The sequence below is a fragment of the Pocillopora verrucosa genome, chromosome 5 (assembly GCF_036669915.1).
Source record: "Pocillopora verrucosa isolate sample1 chromosome 5, ASM3666991v2, whole genome shotgun sequence".
Taxonomy (NCBI): Eukaryota; Metazoa; Cnidaria; class Anthozoa; order Scleractinia; family Pocilloporidae; genus Pocillopora; species Pocillopora verrucosa.
In genome coordinates this window covers 14,864,099-14,879,192 of record NC_089316.1, presented here as the reverse complement: position 1 = coordinate 14,879,192, position 15,094 = coordinate 14,864,099, and the positions used below count along the sequence as shown (strand labels likewise).

Here is a 15,094-nt window from a genome sequence, read left to right as displayed (position 1 = left end):
AAGAATGGCCATACTTTTGGATATGTCTGGTGTATAATGTGTCCGAGAGAGATAACCAAGATGGCGGACGGAAGGATTCAGGATGAACTTACAAAGCTTCGATTGAAAATGCTCCAACAAGTGAGTTCAATTCTGTGACATTAAATGTGCAAGCTTTGATTTAATTCGTGGTTTTCTGTCCTCTGCGGTCAATTTTAAGAAAATGAGAAGCCAGTCAAGTGGAAACGTAGAAGGACAGCGCATAGATTTCTATGATCAACCTGCAATGACAAGTTCCACAGCTGGTGAGGATAGCTAAAGCTCATAGATATCACAAGTGTAACGGTATTGGTTTCAAGGGTGAAGAGCCATTTTTCTGCTTTCGTCTATTAAAGTTGTCGGCTTACCTTGTTCGGCAAGAGAGCACGAGTGTGAGCGCCTATTGCTTTTGAAAACGTTTTCATCAAATGGTCATTTTATGATATGAATCAATTATTGGATGAGGTTGAGAAAAATATCATTAATTATCAAAACTGAGGTCTGAGTTATTTGCCGAAGTCCAAGACTGAGGCAGAAGATAACGTGGACACAGGGTTTGATAATTCATGATATCATGCAAAAGCGAATTCAATAACTGTATTTTCATAAATTTTTTTAAAGTAATCTGCAATCTCTCGAGTTTGAAAAGTTTGAGAACACTACATAGACGAGGGGCTTGAAAACTAGGCAGACCTAAAAGTGGTCATGAGAAATGCAATCTCTGCTACATACATAGATATTGAAGTTATCATGTAAACTTTGTTTAATAATTGAATACTCTCAACCAACTAAGCCTAATGCATAATTATACTAATTAGAAGTACCTGCATTTACTTCCTTTTCCTTGTATTATCAGATTATGTTTACCACATGATTTTGCCACAGAAACTTTTTGTTATTTTTATGGTCGTGTAGGTTTCTATCAGCAACTGCAAGCTGAAACTCTGAAGAGTAAACAACTTCTTCAAAGAGTAAAGGTACAGTATACCTATTCTTTGCATCTCTCACTGTAATAAATGTAGTGTTGAGAGTTCAACATGCTCAATGTTTGATAAAGCTGTGTGGGTTCTTACCTTAGTTGGGCCATTTTGTTGTGTTTTTGGGGTGAGACAGTGTATCCTCAAAGTGCCTTTCTCTACCTAGTTTGGTAGTGCATTTTTTAGGATGGCTAGCAACTTCTTTCACAGGTCTCAGATTATGTACATCATCAAATATGTTTTGTGATTAGTGACGGTTTATGTTCCTGTATATGTTGACAGAGGCAACGGTGTTTTTTATCAAAATGAATATGGTTTGCACCATACAAACCACATTTAAATTTGCACAGGATTCTGTTGCTTAACTGAGGAAAGCTACCAACCAAATTTATCCAATCACATCAGTGATCTTTTTGCCTTATAAGGTGGGATGCCATCCATGATCATGAAGTTTAAGTGGGAACCATGTGACCAGTTCTCTGATCCTTGTAAGGCATTGTGAGACTGTCCAATGTGGTATGGCCTAGGTTTGGAGGGGACTGTAGATTGGATCACTTAATAAGTTTGTTTCTTTAACATGTAAATTTGATGATTATTATAAATTAAATTATATTATCTCACCATTTATTGATTGTATCTCTACAACATGATTTTTTTTTGTAAAAGGAAGAAAGAGAGAAGCAGCTGCAGAAGCCATCAATACAAACCCAAAATGATGACTATATGAAAGGTGACTAAAATATATCAGACATTAATAGGGGTGAATAAGAATTATTAATGACCTTTGTATTTCACCAACCAGTGACTCAAGAGTGCAACATGTAATCAGAACTGCTGCTTTATTCATGCAAGCCAAAGTGAATCACATATAGGCACCATGACTTAGAGCATGCACGTAATTTGATTCCTGCAGCTTACTTTTCTCAACTTCACATTTCAAAACACATTTGAATGGTTTTATTCCCTATATGGGATGATGATACCCTGAAATATGATTTTACATGAAAACATCTTTAGTTAGTGCTTTGAGAAAAACCTACTCAGGTATCTCATATCAGTTTGAGGGAGCTTTTCCTGTTGATATTCTATAACTGTATCAAGATGTGGTAAGGACAACACCATGATCACTGTTTTTTAAATTTTTCCAAGATATGATGGCTAGTATGATGTCCCAGAATGTACAGCTTCAACAGTTACTATTGCAACAGATGGTCTTGCAACCTGGAAAATCAGTCAATACAGAAGGAACACAACAGCAAAGGTAACTTTAATGTAAAACTTTTATAACACACTGATACTTCATAAACATAAAATTAATTAATTTTTTATATTTTTTCCATTTCTCAGTCCCTAGTAACTGTTATTTCCATCAAATTTAACAGACACAATGGCTGAGGGATCAGTGTATTGGACTGCAGATTGAGGGGTCATTGGGTTGTATTATTTGGAAAGGCACTAAAATTTCATAGTTTCATTATCTACCCAGTGTAACTGGGTAGTGGCTAACATTTAGGGAAACCTCTTGGAATATTAGGGAAAACCCTAAGATGGACGGGAATCTTGTCAAGGGCTTCAACCTTCTAGAACTGGGATAAATTTTGGCTGGAATGGTTCCCAGGCTCCTAAGCTGGCTATACTTTCTCTTTATTTTTTCAGTAACTACTAAATAAATATTTTTTTCTTTAAAAACAGTTATTGAGTATTGCAGTTAGTCTGGGCAATGACATTCAGTTAATAATGTTTTATAACAAGTTGTATTGATGAGTGGCTCTCTTCCTTTTCCCTTAACCAACATGCTACAATAAAGCTTGTCAGTTGTCAAACCCGTGGAGATTGAACAAATTGGTCAACGGCAAATGTCTCCATTTACTACTTATGCAACAAACAGGAATCACCAAAGAGGTACTTTTTTTATTTAATTATTTCAACAGCAGAAATAATTTTGTTGGATAAAATTCACAGTTTTTTATACTAGCATTTAATTCTGCACCTTTTCTGTTTTTTTTAACTTTCTTATTAATGTCCTACATAGCCCAAAAAATCTCTCATGGTTGTTATTATTTCTCCATTGTTTCACATTTATTTCTTGAGGTCTTTCCTCTTAAAGCAAGCTTCTTATGGGCTAAAATTTTGATTTTAGCTGCACCTGAGCCAGTAGCAAACCACCTGCAAGTTCCTGCTCAAAGAAATCCAGCTCAAAGAAATCCTTCATCAAAAGCAGTGGTAAGTTTTTAAATGTTTCATTGTACCTGTATATATGAAATGCAATTATTTTCTATCTTGTTAAGCTACTGTCTATAACAGATACATGTATTTGTTTCCTTTCAGATCAGTGTGTGGCTGATTTATACTTACAGTAATTACTCGAATGAGTGCCACCCTCTCATAATTGCTTCCCTTAAATAAATGCCTCATTTGAGATGGAAAAAGCTAGATAGAGTCAGTAGCCTGGAGTTAATTATACTGGGTTTATGATGAATTATCATGATGAGTCACAAATTTTGTATTTTGTCACTGTCATTTGTGTTCAGGTACCAAGAGGTGTTGCAACTCCTGTAAGACCAACAGAAAGACTTCCAGAAACACCAATGAAACCTCGGTTATCTCTAAGACCAGAAGGATTTCTTAGTAACCAAGTTCACTGGAATGAAGAACAACCATATCCATTTCCTGGATCTAGCAGGGTCAGAAAATTACGTCATGTTGGTTATGTTGCCTGGGCATGTTTTATTCTTATAGCACTCTTAAAACAAGCTCATCAAAGGCAGCTGAGTGCCACTGAAAACCTCAACAGTCTTATAAAACAAGCAATTGATGAACTTCATAGAGAATACTACCTCAGCCATGACTGGTCCATGTACTCTACCATTCAAGATGCTATTACAGATGAAGCCTTTGATTTTTACATAAAAAATCCAGGTGTTTTTCAGAGACTTTCAAAGGATTCTCAAAGTGCCTTTAAAGAACTCTCATCCATGGTTGAGACCATTATTCATAATGTTATTCAGATTAAACCTGATACTGGAATTTTAAGTGCTTCAAGAGAGGGTGTCTTGTGGCTTATGACTCAGGAAGGTGTCTTTCTACCACCAAACTACCTGTGGCAAGTTGAAAAGGTATTTGAAAGAGGACCCTTTAGTGAAGTTTAATTCACAAAGGCAATTGAGACAGAGGTTGAAGGCTACGTGTAAATATTTCCTTTATTGTTCAGTTTGTATTTCTGACCTACTTCCCCCCAGCCTGGGTGCCAATGTCTTGTATAGACATAGCAAGTTTAAGTCATATGAATTTATAAGAATTACAAGGGGAGGGGTTAGTATTATTTAGGTGAGGAGCAAAATTAATAATGGTAATAAACCAAGTGGAGTCCAATTTGGTCTGTAATCTTACAAGTGTTTAAGAAAATTGGATTGAATGAATTGGATGACACAAAGTCCCGTTACCAATCAATCATAACCATTACAATTCCATAAAAAATACAATTAGGGAAAATATTTCTCGTGGAGACAATGTCTTCAGTAAAGAATTCCTCCATTTTTTGAAATTCCCCAGTTTTTATGGTTACTATGATTAATTCTGTGGTTGGTGGATTTGGCTGAGTGGACTTAATATGATTGGCTGCTTTAACTGTCCAATTACAGGTTTTCAACTACAACTGTCTGATTACAACACTACACTTATAATTAGTGAAAAATAAAGCAGCCAATGCACCAATCACATTTGATGAAATTGTAATGGTTATAATCAGTTAAAGTTTTTGTCCATTTAACTGATTACTAGACAGGTGTAACAATCCTTGAGTCACTTTGTTAACCCTCTGACCCCTATGAGTGAGTCTAGCATGTAATTTCTCCTTACAATATCACTCCTGAATCACACAGTAAGGTCATGAGAATAAAGGAAATGATCACCAACCAGAGAAACTCTTGAATTCTCCTTGCTTGTACCTTAGGCAATGTCTAGAGAACAGTTTGGAGATTATGCATGTTATGTAAGGGTGTAAAGGGTTAAAGGCAATCATCATCCAGTAAAAGTTGTCAGTACCAGTGACAAATTTTTTATTTAATGGTGAATATCTTGGGTTAAAGGGTTAAAGGGTTAAATCAGGTTCAGTTTTTCAATAACAACACAATTGCATCTTATTCTGGGCCTGTTATCTTTAATGCTGATTTACAGGATAGCATGATGTTCACTGACCAAGGTGCTTTAACTAAAGTGACTAATGAAGTGATCACCATGTTACTGCTGGGCTTGTTTATCTCAAGAGGACTGGTATCTACACTGCTGTTCAAGCCTACTGAGTATGGACTAATGGATAATACACCCAGTGGTCTGGCACAGTCTAACCTCAAGGTACATGTTTATACAATGTACCTGAAGATATATTTTTATAATCAATGAAATAATTAGTAGACACAGTAATCAGTATACACAAATAATTAGTATTCACATTTGCCCTGAAAGCTTCACTTCTTGGCCACATATTCTTTTTTCGGACAATCTCTCAAATAATCAGCCAACAAATGTGGTCAGAAGAGGTTTGTTTACTAAATATTTCCACACCAAATGGAGGCTATTGTTTATATTTATTCAAGGTTATCAGATCACAAATTATGGAGCGTTTTATTGTATTCATGAACAAATATGTGATGAGTGATTGCAAACCAAAATTGTCTTCAGCAGTAATTCTTGGTGTGGATGAAATTTCATTGTGCTTTTCAGGTCTTGGGAACCATTCTCATGAAAATTGTCCGTGATGTCTCATTAAAGAATAGTAAGAAAGTAATGGTAAGTTTAACCTGGTGGTCAGTTTTATTATATGGTATTGTTCTAGAAGAGCAATTGGCAGAAATATCTACTTGTGTCCAGCAAGCACACCCCCCTCCCCCCAACTACCACCCCCCAGGCCCAAACTTACACATGTTCACAAGCTGAAAAAGTACAAGATGGGAATGTAACAGGTACCCTCAATGGATCTATACACATTTAGCTTATAAGTGGTGACCCTGTGGCTTCCCCTATAGCTACTTAGTACCACTGAGAGCACAGATTATCCAATAAACTGTGGAACTCCTCCCATTATCATCATTATGTCCACTTTCTGAAGTCCTTAGCTAAACAATGGTCCCGCCATTTTTTCAATCCTTTCTGTAATATTACAACCAAATGTTTGTAGGGTGGCAAAGGTGTGACCAGTGCACATTCCACACAAGATAATTTTGGTTTTATCAACTAAGTTAATAATGTAAATTAGCCACTGTAAAGAGTTTCAAAGCTGTCTTTTCAAGCCTATGCTGTGATTGAAAATTTAAAAGGTCACCAAGAGTCAATTGGGAAGAAACTGTAAATTTATGTTAAGATCAAGTATATTCTATATACTATTAAGTATTTTGTCAGCATTAGTAGGTCAAACTTATTTCTTGAGGCCTGTGAAGGTTTGCTTGTTTTATGGTATATTCAACCTAAAATATTGTTTTGCTTAGACTAGTGGTATTTTGGATGCTGGAGATATCACAAATTTAGGTATAAAAACAATCAGGGAAACTTGAATTTCAGGTGCATGCCAATCATTAACAACATAACTATTTCTTTGTAGCCTGTAGCCTCAGAGATCAGCTCACAATTATTCAGTGATGTGGAAATGAAGTTTATTTACAAAAAACTGGAAGAATCGCTGATTTGGTGCAAGGTGTGTTTAATGATTTAGGTTTACCTTTGTCATAGAGTTTTTAAATATGTGAGGAAACTCTACTTTCACTTTAAAATTGTCAATGAAAGCTTGACTGTTTGCCCCTCTGGAAAGAAAAGTTCTTCACAGTTTGATCAATTTTATTTCACAAATTTTCTAATATAAGTACAGTCAATTGAACCTCTATTTAAGGACATCTCTCTAGGTTTGTTGTCTCTCCAGTACAGACAGTTTACTTCCTGTTAAAATTCCAAGAGATGTATTCTACTTGGAAAAAAAAACTCTCCACCATGGATCCTCTCTGATATGGACAACAGACACTGAATCTCTGCCCCAAAAATGTTATTAGGTTTCTTGACTTTCTCACAATTTTTTTGGTTGTCTAGTTTTGAGTCTAAGTTAATTTAATTTTTGTTTGTTTTTTTTTCTGCAGGCCAATCTCAAGAGATGGACAGAAACATATATAAGTTCAATAAACACCCATTAATTAAAGACTGTCCAAATGTTTTACAGCTGAATTGTGTAGCTTGTATATATCACAGAAAGAGACAGGTTTTTCTCTTAAGTAGTGATGTACTCACATTTTGGCTTCAGAATCCTGGTTCAAGCATGTTTGATGCAATATTTAACAGACTGAATAAAAGTTTTCTTTATTTATTTGTACCCATGAAGTCAAACTTTTTTCTGATGATTCTCCATACAAAGATGTAGGTATACAATAAATAGCTTTTTCTAACGAGTTACCTAAAACAACAATTCTACAAATCTGAGAAAAGATACTTCATAACTAAGATCACTTTTATAGTCACTCAAACAAAAAAGTTTTCTTTGCAATGTTGTGAGCCTGTGATGGCCTTTATGTTTTTTTAAACATCAGGTAACAAACTTCATGTAGTCTCTGTATTTTAATGATGGAGTATTCATTCAGGCTTACAATTTGTGAAATAATACTATTGAAGGTTTGTCAGTATTGCCAAAACTCTGCCAGATGTAAAGAAATTCATGAAATCAATGTAATATCTTATTATTTATTTTTGTATGGTACAATTTCAGTATGGGAGAATAAAATTTGTTACTTTCCCACACAGTTTTTTTTTCCAGTGGATCTTGCTGTCAGATACAAGTTGTGCTTTGGTTTAATCAGAGGAATTTGTTCTATAGTTGAGAGATGGCATAAAATTGACATCGAATTGTGGCTGAGCAAAGTCTGTGATGTGGATCAGCATTCAGGCCAGACATTTTTACTACACACTAATACAAGATTCAGGTCATCACTGAAGACAGAAAAACCATGGATTTAAACTTTTCGGTAGAAAGAGAAGCACATCACAACCACTGATCTCTTTTTGAACTACTGAAACCCAATCCAATCATTTAATTCAGGCCCTCTTAACTCTCTAGACAAAATTTTATTTCCAAGTGATACAGGTGCTGTGTGGTGAATACAGTCAAAATTCTTCAAAAAAAATAATGGAAACAACAAGCAATTTTATGGCCATCACCATGGCTGAAATAACTCTGAGTGATTCTGTTTGAAAACCAAATAATTTCCTTCTTGCAACTTTCTTTCCAAGTCACAGTAAAGTAATGTAAAGGATATATCTACAAGTAAACATGCACAATCATAATTTATTTCTTTCATTTTTAGTACGGTAGACAAAAAAAATCAAAAGAAACATATTGTAAGAATTTGTGGCAAGATAAATATTGTTAACACTCCTTAATTAACATATTTCTCATATAACCAAACAATTAATTCTGCAGAGTTTGAGCATTAAATGCAATGAATCAGATGAATAAGATGAATCATAATTCCTTCAAAAGATCAAATGCCATTAAAAATGCAAACCACATTGGCTGAGTGAAAAAAAAAATTCTCCCAGTCACAAATTAAGGGTGGAGAGAAAAACTTGTGCATCATTAATTACCTTAAAGCAGAGAATTAACAACTTTTTCTCCTAATATGTTTGTATCAAATCAGGGGTGCGGCTTATCTCCTCATTTGACAGTTTTTCCCCAGGAAAATATCTTTCCATTTTTTTTTTTAAAGTTTGTTTCGGTCATCCTAAGCAAGTGCCATCCCAATTAAATACTTAATAATAAAAAAAATGGATTACAACATGAGTAAGTAATCAGAGAGTTTTATTTCATTTCAGACAACAAAGAGTCATAAATACTGAAACACTCTAAACTGCACTTGCAATCACCTAACCACACTTTGAGTGGATGTCCAATTTTAAAAGGAAGTATTTGTCTGCTTATCTCTTAAACATCCACTGTTAAGAGGTTTCTTGAGTAGCTACTTGTAAACTTTTACAGGTAAAGTTCTATGGACTAAATAAATGAACAGCATAACATAGATTTTACACCTGTATGAGGTTTATAAGGCCTTAGTAGCAATTTCATTTTGCCTTTGTCCATACTAATGTGAATGGAACAAATTTTCAATTTGAAAAAAAGGCTTTCTTTCCACACTTTCATTTTTGTGATGTTTATAAAAATTTGAACAATTCAGGACTAATCCAGATGAATTTGCTAACCAAACTCTGCAGGATAAATGGTTAACTACACTCAAACAAAAGTAGGAAGGGTGTTTTTAAAGAGGTAATGTAGCCAATAGATGTCAGCCTTTTTGGCCCACCAACAATTCTAAAAAGCTTTGTTTAAAGCTGTCCAAATTAGATATGCAACACCTACTAACAGTAGTTTTTATTTTTCAAAGATGAAAAGTACTCAGTTGAGTCTACAATTTAACAATAAGTGTGATGTGAAAGGGGAATTCAATACTGTTTTCCTTTATCCAGTTTAAACACAAATTTAAGGCTTGTTCAACAACACCATGCACATGAAGTCTTCATAATTAATGGTGATGCTGCCATTCATGGTTGTGTCTCTAACTCGGAAAGCATCTGTTAGTCCTCGCAGCATCACACAGCACTGGATAAAACTGTCCAGCTTTAAACTTCTACGAGCATGTTGATCAAACCTGATGAACAGAGTAAATAAACTGTACAAAATATTCATAATACACAAAGTAAGGGTAAATCAACTTTTAGAACCAATGTGGCCAATTTGTGTCAATGTGCCCAGTAACTGGTAAACAAATAAGTCAAAAACATTCTTTTAATATTAAAATATATGTTTGTCATTCACCAACCGGGAGGTCCATATTGGGAAAAACTATGCCTGAGGTCTTGAGTATTGCTTAAGGCTGTAGACAAAGGGCAGTACTCAAGACAGAGGGCACAGTTTTTCCCAATACGGACTAACCTAGGCTGGAGAATATCATTTTAATTTTTTTCTAAAACTTCACAAAGTGTTTTCCAAAAAAACCCTAATGATTTAGGACTGTAATTACAGCAAAGGCCTCCATAATTGGACCAATGTTGAGGGAGTAGATGGTAGAGAAAACAAAGGTAATGCAACTAAAAGGGAGGCTTCCCAACAAAATTTTTATCTGAAAATAGATAAGGGTGATTTAGAAGGCTTCCTAGCAAACTTTGAAACATTTTTTTTTTTAATTAGGGACCTGTCAGAAATTAGCAGGGGGGGAGGGGGGTGGAAACAGAGGGGGGGTCACAACTTTTTGAGCCTCAGAAAAGGGAGGGGTCATGAAAAATGGGCAGTTAAAAGGGGAAGGGTCATGCAAATATATGCCCGTGATCATGTAGAGGTTCACCCACAGAAGAAAAAGGAAGTTCTTTATTTGGAAGAGGTGGATGATCATGATGAATGTGAGGTAGATGAAGGGGATGAGGCATTACCCACTTGTTCTAGTGATGAAGACTTTGTATTGGGAGAAATAGGAGAGTCGAGTGATCAGTCGGACTCTTAATGCTGTCATCGAAAATGTATGTATGTAGCATGACAAAGAACAGATTAGAAATATATTTTGAGTTTTCTAATACTGACGCACCCTAGTGCATTGCAAGAACTAGATTTTATCATTTATACAAGAGGGGGAGGGTCATGATATTTTAGGCCAAGCTCAAGGGGAGGGTTAGCAAATTTCACTCCCATTGCAGGGATGGGTCACCTAATTTCCGAACCCAAATTTAAAATTCCCACCCCCCCTCCCCCCCTGCTAATTTCTGACAAGTCCCTTATCTGACACGATCCAACACCTGTCAAAGTGCATAAGAAAGTGCATAAGAAAAAAAAAAGAGAAGCTTATTCAGGACTACGCTCAACCAGACAATTAAACTACACTATCACATTATTCTGTGACCACAATAGGTTGTGTGCTGATCAATTAGAAGCCTCAACACACCCCCACCCCACCCTGCCTGGCAACCCACAGGCATTTGGCTGTCATTCATGGGGTGGGAAATTTGAGCCAGCTTAATGCAAATGTTTTAATTTAAAATTTGAAGGAGTTTAAATATCATGAATCCTCTTTCATAAGCAAATGGCTTAGAAGAAAATTTTACATTGCAGGATGATGTTTACGAACAAAAAACCAATTTACGAACCACTCTATACTCATATGCAAGAAGCTGCAGGTACCTGGTAACGACGATGTTGACAAAATTCGGTGAAACATTAAAACCCATCTCAGCAAAAGCTCGATGTAATTCTTGAGACTCTATAGCTCCTGATCTGTCCGAATCATATCTGTCAAATGCACCCTTCCATTGCTGAATATACTTCCAAAGTTGTTGAAACTCTTGGAAACTGATAGTACCAGACTGATCTTGGTCAAAGATACCTGATAAAAACACATGCCATAAACTAAACAACTTGTAATTGATTGTTCAACATCTCCATGCAACCACCTCCCCACAGGCATCAAGTTTCTATACTCCAACAACAAAAACACAGCCATACATTTGTTATTGAGCATAAGGACTCTTAAAATATTATGAAAAAGACATTTACACATACTATTTATAGTGTTGTTTTACAAAGGTGTGGAAAAGGGAAAAAATTGTTTTTTAAATATATAAATATCCTAGTGGCCAAATAGTTCATTGCACAGGACCATCACTATCAAAAACCAATTCCATAGAGTTGGATAATCTGATTTGATACAGATGACTTAGGATCCCAAATCTGAATGAGTAGACAGGCAGAGTCAAGAATCCAGGCTAACATTATCTAATAATCAGCCAATTTCTGCTGTAGGTTTGGGGTCCACTCATCTGCTCAAATCATTGACATTAAAGTGACTAATTTTAGGCCAAATCCATTGAATGGGATAAGGAAACCTATTCAGTTATCATGGATTGACGCAGGGCAGGTCAAAATACAAACTACAAGTTAAAACACTCAGCAATACCAGGTACATCAAAACATCTAATAAGTTGTTGGTATTTATTACCCAACTACTTTATTTTATATGCATTTTTTAAAACCACAGGAAAAGCAGAGCAGATAGAAAAGCATAGCACATGTTGCAAACTAGTTGAACTAGCTTTTTAACAGCATAAAATAACCAACTGTCCTAATATTCTGTGATATTTGTACTTGATTGGCACATCATTTGTACTCTAGTAAGTGTAGTTGGATAATAACAAGAGATTGATCCATTGATGTTCATAATCAATAACCAATCATGGCCAAAATGCCTTTTTACATGTACATATGAAAACAAGAAAATCAATATACATCTTTGATTTTTTTTTTGTTTTACAGCAAATAAGAGATGCCTGAATGCACAAATTTAATATTAGCAGCAAGTGTGGTAAACCTGGTGATCTTTGAGAGATCTTTGGCTTCAAAAGTAATAATAAAAAAATGTATATATGTGAGACAAACTTGGGTCCTGAAGGACAAAATTAATATGACAAGTAAATGTAAAAGAAAAAGGGCACTTTACCAATCATAAGCCTGCATGTCTCACTGTTGAAGTGGGACCAGTTTCCATTAAGCAGTGCCTGTTGTAATTCATCTGCTGTTATTTGACCTGACCTGTCTCTATCAACAGTAACAAACCAGTTCCACAAGGTAGGGTCAGCTCCTGGGGGTGGAGCAGAAGGTCCTCCATACCCCCCGGGGTACCCCCCACCATGAGGTGGATAGCCCATGCTGGGTGGGTAACCAGGAGGCTGTCCATAACCTGAAAAGGAAAACATAAAATCAAATGTACTATGCCTGTTACCTAAAATTGGTTTTGATAGATGCAGATTATTTTGCATCCCATAAAAATTACCTTGGAAGGATTTTTGAAAAACAATATATATATATATACAAGTTAAAAAAGTTTCTTTACTTTGCTGCTTGGAAAAGAGGTTTTTAGTTCTTCAAACACTTTGAATTTTCCCAAATTAGCTTCATTCCTTTTGAAAACTGGCATTAAGTTCTAAGCTGTGACATAGGAAGGCTCTTTTCTAGAACATGTCTCCTTGATCAAATAAATTCTGTCCAAAACATTTTGCGAGATAAAAAATTATTGCATACTTGTGAAAAATAGTATGTGGATGGTATAAAATGTCGTGAATTTAAAGACAAAGTTAGCGTGAGACCCACTGGATTTCTAGAACTGAGAAGGTCCCGAGAGTGTTGCTACCTTACAGAAAAATTAGAAAGATGGCTTTTTTTTTCAAGAGGCCTTCATTGAATAAACACTGGCAAACGTGATTCAGGTGAAACCAAATAATCTTAACGATAATCCCGGACTATGCCTTTGATAACTTCACACACCTTTCTACATGAACAATATAGCACTTCACAGTTTTTTAAAACAATAAAATAGTCGTATTTTCTACAATAGTTTTTTCATTTGAATAATAGTAAATTCTGCGTTATAGGAGAATCCTTGTTCTTACCTTGAGGATGAGGCTGATTTCCGTACGGATTTGAGCCAGCTGCTGGGTTGTAGCCACCATAGCCAGGGTACTGACCCGCCATGTTGTACCACTGTTCGACGTATTGTTTCTGTTTAGGCTTACATGACGCAGAAGCTTTAGAACTCACTCAGCGGAGGAGAAAAGTAGGTCCGCAGTGCGTACACACTTAGTCGTGGGATCACATTATTTGCAAGAAATGGAGCAAACATAAATTTCAAACTTTATCTGAGGGAGATCAATTTTCACTGTTTGAAACTTATATAAATACTTAGAACAGGTTAAATAAAACCAGTTTGCATTGTGAAAGGGACTGGTTGTTGGCTGAGATCTTTAAAATTGAGGAGCTTGTTAAAGTCACTGTAGCTCAGAATTCGACTGTTCGAAGCTATTCATAGATATTTTCTTGCAGTGTTAACCTCTCCAAAGGTACATATGGTCAACCTCATAGCAGAAACGATGACGTCGCCATGCTTAAATGAAACTACACTGAACCTCAGTTATGTTAACTTTGGACAACTAGTCTACGCATTGTTTCTGTTCAGGCTTACATGACGCAGAAGCTATAGATCTCGCTCACTTCTGCGATCCACGATACCAGTGAATACTTTCGCGAATAGAAGGAGAAAAGTAGGTCCTCAGTCTGAGTCGCCACTGACGACAACAGTCCTTCTCAGGACTACCCTCATCCGGACGATCAGACTACATAATCAAATGTTACAGCAGAGATGTTGGACCATTTTTGTTCGAATGTTTTTTAAATTATTTAAGTAGCTAATCGTGACATGGACTTAGTGTGCCGCTAAATATTACAATGAAATCAACACTGACGCACACTAAGAACACTAAAAATTTATCGCGGTGGGTTTATCTAATCAGTGCAATGGTGAATGCCCTGCATGATACCTCGTTGCTATAGTGAGAAGTTCGTCGTGTTTAGGTCAGCAGGTAATTTTTACCATCATTTAGAAGTTTTAAAGGACGTGTTTTGTGTACCGCTCCTTCAGTTACTACGAACACACCGTCCGCTGAAGACCTAACACGAAATCATCACTAGGGCGTTTGTTTCGTAAACGCTTGTTTTGCTGAATCTGGTTTGCGCAAAGCATGTGCATAAAGCATAGTAAGTCAATAATCTTAATTTTGCCTCGTGGTTGCTCTTTTAACTGAGGTTGAAAATTAAGACCACAGGCAGCCCAAGCTCCAGCTGTGAAATGACCGTCCTGCGAAATGTGAGTCATGGCGAAATTATATGAGTTTGTATGGGAGTATTAACGATCGCTTCTAGGAATTAAAAAATACAGTCAAATTCTTAGTAACAATACCTCGCCTTACTCCCACAGAGCATCGCTTGTAATATGACCGCTTACTATGTTGTAGTTATCCATTTTTGGATTTACTATATTCATACAAGAAGCCCTCTTCTGTACCAAAGGTGGCGGTTATAATTTTCGTTTGAGCCACGCCTTTGAAGAAAAACGTAAACGAATTTCAGTTTTTTATCAGCCTATAGGCATTCTGCAATATCAAAAAGTTAAATCGGTTCCCGCCAAAGATGCGAGAAAAAGGACGTAGAACTCAAAGAACGTGGGTATTTAGGAAGTAAATTACATAAGGAGACATCT

General features: G+C 36.0%; 2 protein-coding genes across 3 annotated transcripts; one reads left to right on the top strand and one right to left on the bottom strand.

Annotated features, from left to right (window-relative positions):
- Nucleotides 1–35: 35 nt before the first annotated feature.
- Nucleotides 36–7,780, top strand: LOC131782230 (uncharacterized). Of its 2 annotated transcripts, XM_059098943.2 has the most exons (12): nucleotides 36–120; nucleotides 200–284; nucleotides 934–995; nucleotides 1,662–1,725; nucleotides 2,145–2,256; nucleotides 2,803–2,897; nucleotides 3,136–3,218; nucleotides 3,527–4,111; nucleotides 5,172–5,348; nucleotides 5,718–5,783; nucleotides 6,592–6,684; nucleotides 7,118–7,779. In XM_059098943.2, exons 1-12 carry the CDS (start codon nucleotides 37–39, stop codon nucleotides 7,169–7,171), a joined length of 1,560 nt encoding a protein of 519 aa, XP_058954926.2. In that variant the 5' UTR covers nucleotide 36; the 3' UTR covers nucleotides 7,172–7,779. The 2 variants fall into 2 exon arrangements, with proteins under 2 accessions (XP_058954926.2, XP_066023922.1); XM_066167825.1 differs by lacking the exons at nucleotides 36–120; nucleotides 200–284 and having other exon boundaries at nucleotides 3,087–3,218; nucleotides 7,118–7,780.
- Nucleotides 7,781–8,809: 1,029 nt separating this feature from the next.
- LOC131782225 (peflin) lies at nucleotides 8,810–13,581 on the bottom strand. The gene is made up of 4 exons (XM_059098939.2): nucleotides 13,452–13,581; nucleotides 12,503–12,742; nucleotides 11,191–11,392; nucleotides 8,810–9,670 (listed from the first exon to the last, which is right to left on the bottom strand). The coding sequence occupies exons 1-4, from the start codon at nucleotides 13,531–13,533 to the stop codon at nucleotides 9,502–9,504; spliced, it is 693 nt and encodes a 230-aa protein (XP_058954922.2). The 5' UTR covers nucleotides 13,534–13,581; the 3' UTR covers nucleotides 8,810–9,501.
- Between the last annotated feature and the right edge of the window lie 1,513 nt (nucleotides 13,582–15,094).